The sequence below is a fragment of the Sinocyclocheilus rhinocerous genome, unplaced genomic scaffold (genome assembly GCF_001515625.1).
Source record: "Sinocyclocheilus rhinocerous isolate Xijiao unplaced genomic scaffold, SAMN03320098_v1.1 scaffold807, whole genome shotgun sequence".
In the NCBI taxonomy this organism is placed as follows: Eukaryota; Metazoa; Chordata; class Actinopteri; order Cypriniformes; family Cyprinidae; genus Sinocyclocheilus; species Sinocyclocheilus rhinocerous.
The window spans coordinates 1,307,461-1,321,696 of NW_015650326.1; the positions used below are offsets into that span (position 1 = coordinate 1,307,461).

Sequence of the window (14,236 nt, forward strand, 5' to 3'; positions counted from 1 at the left end):
TGTTAGCTTATGTCCCGCCGGTTCATATGTACACATCTAACCTCCAAACCACGCAGCAGATTCGTTCTGAATTAATCTCTTCCCAAATCGTCCCTCCCTAACATTTTCGTCTCGTTTTTATTCATTGACGAAAATGTCAATAGATTTACATCATAGTTTTTGTCATTCAAAAAGAGTTTTAGTTCGTTATCGTCTCGTTGTCGTCGGTGAAAAGATGTCGTTGATGAAAATTATTTGTCAACGAAATTAACACTGGTGCAAAACAATATATGTGAAATATATTTGATAAGCTGTTCAGATAGTGGATTCTAGGGGTTTACTATAGATTTGAAGCTTTTGGTGTGTGTGTGTGTGTGTACTTTTATTCAGCAAGGATTCAGCAATTGATCAAAACTGACAGTAAAGACATTTATAATGTTTTTAAAAATTCTATTTTGATATTTGGAAAATTCTAAACTTTCTATTCATCACAAAATCTTGAGTTATCACAGTTTCCGCAAATATATGAAGCAGCACAACTGTTTTCAACATTTCTAATAATAATAAATGTTTCTTGATCAGCAAATCAGCATATTAGACTGATTTCTGAAGAATCATGTGACACTGAAGACTGGATCAATGATGCTGAAAATTCAGCTTTACCATCACAGGAATAAAATTGATTCTTTTATTCCTTAAAAATAGATTAAAATAGAAATAGTTATTTTGAACAATAATAATATTTTTCATTATTACTGTTTTACTGTATTATTATCAAATAAATGCAGCCTCAGTGAGCATAATAGATATCTCTCAAAAACAACATAAAAAAAATATAAAATCCCCAAAACAACTCCAAAATTTTGCCAAACAATATTAGTTATTTAGAGGTCTACTAATAAGTTCTGCTAATCATTCATAACTCCAATATTGTATAAATGTATTCTTCTACTACAACTAAAAATAAACTATTTATTTATTTTAAATATATTTCATTATTTTTTACATTTTATTTTATAAGTGATTATTTATTACTAAATAGAAATGTGAAATTAAACAATAATTTGAAATATTTTCTGCATATCAGTTATCTGAGAATTAATAAAAATAAAAAAAATCTGAACGACAATAGTCATAATCATGTCTCCAAATAAAAAATATTGATTGATGTCTATTTTTTTAGCATGTTGATATGCAGTTGCTAGTATGTTCTTGGTGGTTACTACTAGGGTGTTATGGTTCCCACCTCCAATGATATTTCAATCCATTTATTTAACTAATATGTTTACCTGTTTTTTGTCAACTACAGTTGCAAGTTGCAAGTTCAAAAGTAGAAGATGATGAAACAGAAAAGTCTCTCATGCCTCTCCTCAATACGTGGCACAGTTTGAGTTATCGTTCTAATCTGTCGTACAAACGTGCTGTTTCTGCTGTGTCTGCAGGTGGATTCATGCCTCGTGTCAGGGAATCCTCTCAGAGGAGGAGGTGGAGAAGATTGCAGACACCAGCTTTGACTGCAGTCTGTGCCAAGGCCATACCCCACTCTCTCCCGGTAAACAAAGCTTTAGCACAATCAAGCCTGGTTTATGTTTATAAATCTTTTTTTTTTGGTTGATATTGTGTATTTGTGTGTTCATTACACAGCGCCTGGAACGCCGGCCAAGTCTTGCTTGGATTTAGTCGAGTCTGTTTTCATGCCTCAGAGAGTCACAAAAACAAGAGATCCTGGTAATGATGTCTCTTTACTAAAACATTACAATTTTTTTAAAATTTTTTTTACATATTTATAAAGGTGTCAAATTATAGTCATTTAAAGAAGTTTTGGTAACACAATAATGAACTACATTACTTAATGTGAACTAACAATAAAAAATACTTCTAATGCATTTGTTAATCTTAGTTATTGTTAATTTTCAACATTTATATACATTATTAAAATCAAGTTCAAGTTGTGTCTGTTAACCCTCTTAGCGCCAAAGTCGCAAAATTGCGACAAGAGGTCATACTTAATCAAATAGACTGTAGTTCCTAATATGGTGTAATATCTCATTTGTATTCCCTACCACTAGATGGCAGACATGTAGTACTTCGATTCTAGACCAAAATTACGTCACCTTCCTATTCAAAGTGTTCGAGGAAATAGCAGAGCAAGTGAGCTTTCGTGTCATTGATGCGGAAGCTGTTCAGTTCATAGCGTGCGGGTATGCTGTGAGATTTGTGAGAGAAAATCGCCAAATGGCTAATAAAAAGTTGTACCGTGAGGATGTTTTGCAAATGTTATTCGCCGATTCTGACTCTGAAGGGGAATATTTGCCTTTTGGAAATGACGATCGGTCGTCTAATAATCGCACGTCTCCCGGTACATCTTTGCAGCGCAATAGTGCCGCCGTGTAAGGCGCGAGTGTTCACGAAGCACAACCGAGTGATCATTTCGACCCTTTGCCCAACGGGGATGTTGGAAATTGCTGTTCAATGACTTTTCCAGGTTTTTCTTGACCGTACGAACCCTAATGTGATGATCGGGTGCGGGTCGGGTGCGGTTATCTAAATCAGACAAAAATACAGGTGCGGGCGGTTGGCGGGTGGATAATTTATTTGAAGCTGCGGATTCGGGTGACGTTTTAGCTCATCCGCGCAGCACTAATAACACAAATTAAGATATTTTTGATGAATTCTGAGAGCTCTCTGACCCTCCCATAGACAGCAATGTAATTACCACGATCAAAGTTCAGAAACGTAGCAAGGAGATCGGTAAAATAATCCATGTGACATCAGGGGTTCAACCGTAATTTTACAAAGCTACGAGAATACTTTTTGTGCGCAATAGAAAAAAATAATGACTTTATTCAACAATTCGTCTGTATTCCTGGTGCCATTTTGGAGAATATCCACTGAACGTAAACAACGTATGCTATTCTGTGTCAGCTGTGTGTTTGTCTCACAGAGTCTGGTCTGTCCCAGCTCCAGAGTCTCGCCAATGCAGCCTCGCGGCGGAGACGCTCCAAACCCAAACTCAAGCTGAAGATCATAAACCAGAACAGTGTGGCCGTGCTGCAGCCGCCTCCAGACCCACCGACTGAACTCTCCAGAGACGGAAACCTCGACGACACCAAAAGTACTGCTTCCTACATCACAACCGTACTTCTTTGAGCAGTAGTTTCATATCCGTGTACAAAGAGTAAAGTAAAAGAGATGCAATTTGGAAGGTTAACAACTTTACCAAACAAAAACCAAATTAAGATCATTAAACCTACGCCAAATGGGGGTTTGTGAGGAAACTGCAGGTGTTGATGGAACACTAATAATTAAAACAAATAAATGTGGTTGCACAGTTAATCAAAATAAAACTGAATTCACCATATGGCTTAATGCGATTTTCAATCAAAGGCTGAACTTTAATTAAATACGTAGGGTAAGATTTAGATTGGGGAACACATATTCACTAGTAACTTAGAGTTTTCCCGTAATAAACACCTAATTACTGCTTTTTGATAGTAAATGAGAATGCAGTGTTCACTTTATTTACACATTTTGCACCATTTCCAAATTTATCGCATTGTACCAATATTTTACCAGAATACAAGTTTGATGACTTGAACATTTGAAAGTGAAGAATTTGAGATATAAATATTAGAATTGTTACTTGCAATGTAAAATAACTAGTGCTGTCAAACGATTCATCGCGATTCATCGCATCCAAAATAAAAGTTTTTGTTTATATATACATTGTAAATATACACAGTACACACATATATTATGTAAATAAAAACTTTTAAACCTTATTGTAAAGTGTTGCTGAAATCTCTATATTGAATTCTGGTTATGCTTTGATATTGAAGATACATGTTTTTCTTTGTATAGTAAAACTTGCTCATAAACCATAGTAATGTCCTTTGGTTCTTCATGTTTCCAATGAGGTTCCTCTGTGTTTCTGCTCCACAGAGCTGACGAGGACATACACCCAGGACGGTGTTTGTCTCACAGAGTCTGGTCTGTCCCAGCTCCAGAGTCTCGCCAATGCAGCCTCGCGGCGGAGACGCTCCAAACCCAAACTCAAGCTGAAGATCATAAACCAGAACAGTGTGGCCGTGCTGCAGCCGCCTCCAGACCCACCGACTGAACTCTCCAGAGACGGAAACCTCGACGACACCAAAAGTACTGCTTCCTACATCACAACCGTACTTCTTTGAGCAGTAGTTTCATATCCGTGTACAAAGAGTAAAGTAAAAGAGATGCAATTTGGAAGGTTAACAACTTTACCAAACAAAAACCAAATTAAGATCATTAAACCTACGCCAAATGGGGGTTTGTGAGGAAACTGCAGGTGTTGATGGAACACTAATAATTAAAACAAATAAATGTGGTTGCACAGTTAATCAAAATAAAACTGAATTCACCATATGGCTTAATGCGATTTTCAATCAAAGGCTGAACTTTAATTAAATACGTAGGGTAAGATTTAGATTGGGGAACACATATTCACTAGTAACTTAGAGTTTTCCCGTAATAAACACCTAATTACTGCTTTTTGATAGTAAATGAGAATGCAGTGTTCACTTTATTTACACATTTTGCACCATTTCCAAATTTATCGCATTGTACCAATATTTTACCAGAATACAAGTTTGATGACTTGAACATTTGAAAGTGAAGAATTTGAGATATAAATATTAGAATTGTTACTTGCAATGTAAAATAACTAGTGCTGTCAAACGATTCATCGCGATTCATCGCATCCAAAATAAAAGTTTTTGTTTATATATACATTGTAAATATACACAGTACACACATATATTATGTAAATAAAAACTTTTATTTGGGATGCGATTAATCGCGATTAATCGTTTAACAGCACTAAAAATAACATAATTATTAGACCAATAATTATCAAATATTCTTTTTTATTTTTTTTTTTTTTACAGGGCAACTTGAATCTATATGCACAGCTGCCAAATTTTCTCTATACTGTAATCATTATGATCACACTTGTAATAATCGCTTTAATGAGCTTCTGTCTGAAATTAATTTCATGTTAGCTAACTGTATGATTCTATTACCTTGAAGTGTTCATTTGTGAAATGCACATTACTTGGACACATTCACTTCTGATAACAGATCATTCTAAATTGTAATGTAGACACATACATTTTCTGTAAAGCTGCTTTGAAACAATGTGTATTGTGAAAATCGCTATACAAATACATTTGAATTGAATTTAATATAATTTACAAGAGTAATATATTTATCTTAATTTTTATAATTACAATTAATAATAATAATAATTCTTAAATAATAATAAGCCCTATATATAAATAATTAAACAATAAAAAATAGATTTTATAATATTTTATCTGTTCACTTGCATGTCATGTGACCATTAACCAACATCAGAGTACCACAAACATGAGAATGTGTTGTTAAATCATTGAAATATTAGCTTAAAATCTCAGGAGGTACTTGTGAATATTTGAATATTTTACGTCTAAGCAATTCGGCTGACAGGAATGTTTGGGAACCCCTGACCTATGTCATTGAAGATGTTGTTTAAAAAAGGTCCATGGACACTTTATATGATTTCTAGTCAGTATTTCCTTCATTTCTGTCGGCTGTCTTGGCTGGGAAATTTTTGGTGAGCTCATGGCAAAGCATTATGGCAATTCATGCGATTGTGCCTCCGATTCTTTTGAGAATTAGGTATTGTAGAAGACAGCATAATCTTTACCTACAATTTAAAACAGCCTTCACATTATGTGTGCCATAAAACTAGGTAGGCAGCTCATTATAGTGATTCGAAATGTTATTTTTAGCACAAATGGACTGAATCTATTGTGGAAGACAGAGTTTTAAAGTGTCTCGTTTTACAGTTCTCTTCCTATAGTCTGGGTTTGTTAACCTGTGTGATCCCTGACAGCTTTGTGTGTGTGTGTGTTTTGCAGCAGAAGGGGAGATTGTGGACGGTGAGGGAAAGTCAGACTCCAGTCCGGAGAGAGAAGCCGCAGCAGAAGATGACTCTAAAGACACAGATCCCTGCAAGAAGAGGAAGAGGAAGCCCTACCGCCCTGGTGAGAGACAAGATGCTTCAGTGGAGTCTAACCAAACACGTTTTCATTTGCACAAGTGATTTCCTCGTTACAGTATTTGTCTTTTTCAGGTCTGCTGGAAGTTGTATGTTCATGCATGATTGTACTTTATACATGGCAATTATGCATGATTAGAAAAAGGAATAGAGTAGAAGGCACAGCGATTCTCTTGTTTTGGTTATTAATCTAATAATAAATTAAATCAAGTTTATTTTTTAAATTAGTCATTTTTGTTTAAATAAAATTATATTTTTTTCTTTGCCACTGTATCAGATGTTATTAATTGTACATTGTCTATTCCAAAACATCCAAACATCTTGTAGATATGAATGACTGCTCGGATACAAAAAAATAAATAAAATCTGTGATATTTGATATCTAAGTTAGCTAATGCATGGAAAATGGTCATGAAACAAAGGTTGACATTATAATTTGGCAAAAGAGCTTTCTTATTTACGCCCTCTGGGCCTCTTTGGTCACTTTTGACGGAAAATTTTAGATTTTGAAATTAAAAAAAACATAGCTTCATCGGAATGGTACAAAACTTGGTGACTTTTATGGCATTTGTTATGTGATACTACACAAAAAAAAAATGAGGGCATGATTAGAAAAGGCTATAAAAAAAAAAGTCTTCACAGTCAAAAATGACCACCATAGGAAATAAATGGGAATATACGAAAAACATTTGCATGCATAATCTACAAATCAGCCATAATGCAGAAAAAAAGTGCACAGCTAGTCTCATTTTTAACCTGAAATGCTGCATTAATTGAAAAATAATTTTTTAGGAAAAAAAAAAAAAAAAAAAAGAATTTCTGTATTTTCAGGGGGGGGAAAATGGATCATAATTATTGCATAAATATGAATTGGTGCCATAAAATTCTCTCAGAATACTAAATGAAAAAGAAAAAATATTATTGAACAAAAATATGTTGAAGTTTCTGCTTTTATTCAGGTATTGGAGGATTCATGGTCAGACAGAGGAACCGGACAGGTCTGGGCAGAACCAAACAGGCCTTGTTCAGGAAGGACTCCACTGGCTCTGAGACCCTGCAAGGCAAAGATGAGAGTGAGTATCATTCAACACTTTCAGTACGATGACTTGCTGGTAGCTTATGTTAGATCCTAAATCAATATCTTCTGTCTTTATTATTTTTTTAATATCTGTTTGAGTGGATCAACTGCTGCGAAATGTCCACAACCACTGCAGAAGTGCATAAAGCTGGATTGGGCTCATCCCGATCACATGTATTTGACACCCCTAATGTAGACTGATCTATTGAATAATATCTACATGAATGCATTTTGAAAAATACATTAAAAATGTATTATGTACATACGTATGTATTAATGTATGTATTTACGGATGTTATTTTTGAATTACATAAGATTTGAATGTAATGTAAATAATGAATAGGGTTACTCTTTTCTGTCCTGACAGGCTGGGGTGACCAAGCGCCTGACACTCCAATCGATGAAAAACCTCCTTTGTCTGATTTTCCCGACAACCCTGAGGTTAAAATACGGAAACGCTACAGGAAAAAGAAGACCAAACTGGAGGAGGCTTTCCCTGCTTACCTACAGGTCAACTTTTAAAATATAATAGATTAACTCGATTTTAAAGACAATATGAGTGGTGTTTGTCTGTGCAAGATATACCATCACTTTATTGAGGTGTACTGGGTGGTTCCCAGGTCATTGCTTAGTTTTTGCGAGGTTGTTTTTGGTGGTTGCTGGCTCAAATTCTCTGTGATATTTGGTGTCTAGATATGGCTCGGGTCCTTCAATGCAAGTTTGTGAGGTTTTTCATCTACCAGGCAAATATCATAAGTCACATTCTCTTGGAAAAGCTATAGCAGATCTCTGCAAAACAAGCCACACAATATGAGATCATTTCTAATAGGGATGCACCGATACCACTTTTTCCAGTACTCGCCCGATACCGATACTTTTATTTTTGGTACTTGCCGATACCGATACCGATATTTCTAAGCTGCAGTTCTCTGGAATCAGTATCAACTTTTCAGCAGATGCTCTTTATATGAAAATACAGTTTGTTTGTTTTTTGCTGAAAATATAACAGAAAATGTACGCATAAATTACGTAAACGTGTGGAAAGCATATTTTGAGAAAATCCTGCTAAATTACAATTTACTAGGGCTGGGTAAAAAATATCGATATCTCGATATTAATCGATTCTCATTTTTACGGAACGATATCGATTCTTAAATCCCAAGAATCGATTATTCTAGCCTGTTTTCAGTTAATGGACGGAACGTTGAAGGGCACTTCCCATCCAATATATCGCAATAAGCATTGTGCTTTGGTACTTTTAATATGAAACAAAGTCTCAGATTTCAAATTCGGTCCATTGTATTGCAGTATTCAAACAATAAATGCCGTTTTTGGCGCTGTTTAATGTGGAGTGACAGATCGCTGTAGACGCGGCAGCACGAGGCTCACGTGAACTGATCATCTCCTCCACATTAATACCAGTTTCAGCACAAAATAAACATGACTAAATCAGTCACTCAATCAGTGTTTCAGCCGTGCAAAGACGTCAATATAACGGCTTGTAAACAATGTCACGTAACCAAGTACTGTACCTGATATATATCCAAAATAATCGATATTGAATCGATTCGCAAGCTTGTGAATGAGAATCGAATCGAATCGTGAAATTTGTGTCAAAACTCAGCCCTACAATTTACCTTTCAAAAGCTGTAGATCAGAGATAGATAGATAGATAGATAGATAGATAGATGGTTTCTGAAGGATCAAGTGACACTGAAGACTGGAGTAATGATGCTTAAAATTCTACGGAAGAGGATTAGGGCCAAGCAATAATAAAAAAATAAAACCATCTCGAGATTAAAGTCGTTAAATTTTGAGAATTAAGTCGTTTCGAGAAAAAACTCGTTAAATTTCGAGAAAAAAAGTCGAAACAAAATGTTGAGAATAAACTCATTAAATTACAAGAAAAAGCTTGTTAAATTGCGAGAAAAAAAGTCGAGATAAAATGTTGAGAATAAACTCATTAAATTACGAGAAAAAAATAGTAAAATTTCGAGAAAAAAACTCGTTCAATTTCAAGAAAAAAGTCGAAATAAAATGTTGAGAATAAACTTTATTCTCGACTTTTTTCTCACAATTTAACGACTTTTTTCTCGAAATTTAATGTTTATTCTCAACATTTGATTTCGACTTTTTTTCTCTAAATTTAAGGATTTTTTTCTTGAAACATAATGACTTAATTCTCGAAATGTAATGAGTTTAATCTCAACATTTTATCTCGACTTTTTTCTTGAAATTTAATGACTTCAATCTCGAGATGGTTTTATTTTCTTATTATTGCTTGGCCCTAATCCTCTTCCGTAAAATTCAGCTTTGTCATCACAAAATAAATTAAAATGTAAAATGTATTACAATAGAAAACCGTTATTTCAAATTATAATAATATTTCAAAATATTTGGATTTTCCATTGTTATATACTAAATAAAAAAAATAAAAATTTTTTTTAATTAAAATCAGTAAACTACTATTATAAAACAAATAATTCAGACTCTAAATTCTAGCCGATATTCACACATCAGAATTCTCTATTAATGCAGTACTGTAAAAACAACAAATCTGGCGCTGTACTTAACAACCTTTAATATTGACTTATTTGAGACACATTCCACTTCCCACTGTATTTTCATATTACTCTACATGATTCTGTATCACCCTCACGTGTAAATAGCATATAGCAGTCCTGCACACTGATGTTGTATTATCATCATATCACCCAGCCCTAGAAAGGAAGAATGAATGGGATGGGAATGACATAATTGGTTGGTTGAGCTAATGCTAGCTGTTCACGCTAGCTCCTGCGTCAACACTGAGAGAATCCACCCTAAAGGTGCTTCTCAGAAGAGCCACTTCAAATCAATTATTGAAAATGAAGGCTTTTAGTGTCTCAGCCAGGCAGGTTCCTAGAGCTGGAAGCTGTCAGGTGAGCTGAACTGAATTGACAGAACAGGCGGTGTGCTGGGAAGTCGTATTACGGCCGCTACAGCACGTATGTTGTTTTCTTGCTTCTTCCTGTGATTGCTGTGCGCACGTGCAGCGGCGTGTGTCTCCGTAGGTCATGCGTCCTGTGGGGCCGCGCTGGAGCGGTACAAGACGAGATGAAACATGAGCTCATTTGAGGGGCTCCCACAACGTTACAGTCAGTGCAGAGTAACGCCATCTGAGAGGCAAAGCCTCACTGCCAGACAAACACACAGCCATCTGGAAGGGCTCCATTGTACCCAGAAAAGATACTCTATCAACAATACTTTCATTATGAGTGATAACAGCACAATGTGATTTGAGTACGCCTCTTCAGAAGTTTTGCTTTGAATGTCATGATCACCCAGAGTGCACTACTGTTGTCTTTGGTAGGAGTGATGTGTGTGTGATTTGCATTTTTATATATATATATTGTAGTAAATCAGCTCAAAAGGGAAATATTTATGACTAATTATAACTGGTTATGATTAATAATAAATATTTAGATTAGATCTTCGAATTAACTGTAGCAGAATCAATATTACCATTTAAATATTGCTTTTTGTGTACAGTAAGATGCAATTTAACCCATAGTGATGTTTGATCTTGTCAAAACAGTTCACATGAAACAGTCTCAAATTAATTGAGAGGAAATGTTGTGAAAAATATGGAAACACGGGCCGATAAATTGGCTAATCTTCAAATAGCCATCTTCAAATAATCTGTGTCCACTTGGTTGATTAACAGAAGTGGGTCATGGGTAATGAACATGTTTCATTTTCAGATATTCTGTAATATAAATGTTTCTTTACATTCTACATGTTTTGCTATCATTAAATTGCATTATATGCAGTATCTGCATTTTATTAGCCATGCGCCACCCTACTCTCTAAATATTTCCATCACCATCCACCATTGAAAATCTTTTATTGTATGGTTAATGCTTGCTATATGAAACCAGTAATTTTCTAAAACCTACATCAACTTTTACTAGATGGACAAATCAGTCACATATTTTATACTGAATTCTGAAGTACTCTGACTCCACAATCTTCTCTTGCAGGAGGCCTTTTTTGGGAAAGACCTGCTGGATAAGAGCAAACAGAGCAGACAGGAAACCACACGGCTACTAGAGGATGAGCGAGACAGGAAACAGCTCTCGGCCAATCAGATGAAGCCACTGTCGAACGCATCACTCAGTGCATCCGTGGCACTGCTGCCCAGTAAATCAGTAGCAGCACGTACGTTTCTCACAGCTACTGGTGCTCACACACACACACACACACACACACGGCCTGTCTCAGCCTTCTGTTTATGTTCTTGTCTTTTTTTCATATGATATTCATACCCAGTCTGATTTATACATTTAGTTCCCTTAAAGTCACCATGAAATTAAAATTTACTTACTTTACACACATTCCTGGTCTTATTATGGAGAGCGGGTGCCAGCAGAGTCACCCAAAAATGTCCCCTTATGGGAAAAAAAAAATGGATTGTGAATGCAATTTCATGTTGTCTTTAAATTTGACCACAATTTAGACCACTTTCTTAGAGTACAGTCATTAGACCCTTATAATCACTTCCCTGCTTTATCCACATCCACAGAGAACTCTGTGGAGCCTCTAGTGGACCTGTCCGAAGAGCTGAAATCAGACACAGAGCTGCTGGGAATGTTTTCAGATAACAAGCAAACAGAGGAGTCCGGTAGGCCTTTATGAGTGTCTCTAAACATGAGAAATAACAGCACGTGTTTGCTGTTTCAGTGGGCTCCAGCTCTCTAGGTCTACTATTATCATTGTTGAAGAATCTGCTTTGAAACACGAACTTCATGAGGTACAAACATAGTTAAACTACAATAAGGATTCCCTTTTTTTTTTTTTTTAAAGTCGCTTTTTCTTAGTGTAGTTTTTAACTACGTTACCAGTCATAAATGTAGATACACTTGGCTGAATTAGTTTCTCATAATCTTAAAATCTTTTTATATAAAGGCTTGTGCTTAGATGATAGATTTAATGTATTCCTATCAAAGAATGTTCAAATAAAACCTAAAATTCAATAATTTCAGTAGGGCTTTCAAATGTAGCACGTTAACACATGCAGTTATTTAAATCCGCACGGTTAATTCTTTTTTTCTTTTTCTTTTATCACACACACACACACACACATTTCTACACCCAATAATTACGCATATTTATTAGCTTTGCTTGAAAATAGATAAATAATCAATAGTTTAATATCTAAATATTTAATTATCTGTAAGAGATGGTCTTTATTGTCTTGTCATTATGTTCATTTTCTTGGCATTTCCATTTTTCGTTCTTAGCTCATTTTATTTGACATTGTGTATGAATCATCTGCAGAATTTTTCTTTCTCTCTTCATGGTGCTGATCCCTCATTGTGTTTGGTTTGGATCTTTGTAGGTCTTGATTTTTGCCCTTTCCAAGTTGAGTACTCTCCTTCACCATTTGGTAAGAGCTCATGGTCATATTTTAAGTTATTTACTTTTACTTCTATTCTCTTGGCACCCCTTTGCTTGGGTTTTATGGGAACATTTGTTTTACTTTTTCTATTGTTGACATATCACCCACAATGTGCACTGCACCTGAATCTAACCATTATGTATCATGCAGTCTATTTAGTTTCACCAAGTAAAACATCCCAGAACGCACAGCTATCAGAAGCATTTACATTACCTAACAGATTCAGAATGATGCAGCAGTGCAGTGCTGGACTAACAGGTGTGATCAAGGTGTTCTAGAGACAGGCATTTCAGAAAAACGAAGGCAATGATGAATGGCCTTCCTCCTGTGAGCGGCAGTCAGGGCCTCTGCCTGAATGGATGAGTGAAGAATAGGGACACTGTTCCACCAAGATCCACTGAGTCCTTGGTTTGATGAAAAGAAACCAACCTAGCAATTTGTGAAAGATGTCGAGCTCTCATCCCTGTTGTAAAAACAGCCTTGGAGGACGAGGCGGTCTGACCTCCCTCAGAGCCCACAGTAGTATTTCTATTTGAATTATTTTTGCAGCACAAGTTGTTTATTCAGTTTCGTTTGTGTCAGATATGACTCAGGTAATCACAACCTGCTCTGGTCTGGTTTTGCTTATTAGTTTTAATTATGTTAAAAAGATAGTTCACCCAAAAATGAAAATTCTATCATTATTTACCCTCATGTTATTCCAAATCTGTATGACTTCCTTATATTGAACACAAAAAATATTTTGAAGAATGTTTTTAGTAACACTTTAGTTTAGGGACCAATTCTCACTAATAACTAGTTGCCTTATTAGCATGCATATTACTAGCATATTGGATGTTTATGAGTACTTATAAAGGTCTGGACACACCAAGCTGACCGCCGGATGGATAGGAGCAGGGAGAGCAGTTATAACCCCCTGGGATAAACAGAACAGAACCAACATTAATGTAGCAGAGTGACAATTTAATGTAACAATATGATTCAGGATAAAGAGTCTGACTCAACGAGGAATATCGATTGCCAAGTCCTGACTGTGGACAAGAGGAGGAGTTGGGGATGGAGGAGGGTAATTAGCTCCTGAGCAAAGCGATAAGCTGCTGAATAATACTGAATGGACCTTATATGAGGAAGTAGTGATAGGCATCGTATGCCTATAGGTAGACGTGGATCAGCTGAGAGTCAGCTGATGCAAGCTTTACTATCGTGACTTGCCAGAACTCACGCTACGCGTGATACTATTGATACCTGTTGATATAGACAGTTAATTCCTTACACGCGTGCACAGAACGCACATACTAGTTTGCAGTCGGATGTAGTCTGTGCGGTGTGATCAAGCGCAGCTTTTCGGTCCAGACGCAGCCGACACAAAGCGACGAACTGTCGGCTTTCGTTGCCACTTCTGTGAAGTCAGCTTGGTTTGTAAAATATGGCTGCATGACCATATTTTAGATCCCTTAATCCTACCCCATACCTAAACTTAACAACTAGCATACTAACTATTAATAATCAACAAAATAGGAGTTTATTGAGGCAAAAGTTATTTTTTGCATATGTTCGACAAATTAAACAGAGTTATACAGATATGAAACTTTATGAGGGTGAATAAAAGAACATTTTGTATTTTTAGGTGAGCTGTTCCTTCAGTTTTTTAAGATCAACTATG

General features: G+C 35.8%; 1 protein-coding gene across 1 annotated transcript in view; it reads left to right on the plus strand.

The window, feature by feature from the left end:
* The window catches only part of LOC107711680 (histone-lysine N-methyltransferase 2C-like), a 133,001-nt gene that overhangs the window by 89,288 nt on the left and 29,477 nt on the right, over positions 1–14,236 (plus strand). The window contains exons 21-29 of the mRNA XM_016516698.1: positions 1,422–1,531; positions 1,624–1,707; positions 3,922–4,134; positions 5,916–6,041; positions 7,015–7,128; positions 7,501–7,643; positions 11,156–11,333; positions 11,698–11,796; positions 12,514–12,561. Of these exons, the coding sequence (XP_016372184.1) occupies positions 1,422–1,531; positions 1,624–1,707; positions 3,922–4,134; positions 5,916–6,041; positions 7,015–7,128; positions 7,501–7,643; positions 11,156–11,333; positions 11,698–11,796; positions 12,514–12,561 (1,115 nt within the window). The remainder of the gene's footprint in view (positions 1–1,421; positions 1,532–1,623; positions 1,708–3,921; positions 4,135–5,915; positions 6,042–7,014; positions 7,129–7,500; positions 7,644–11,155; positions 11,334–11,697; positions 11,797–12,513; positions 12,562–14,236) is intronic.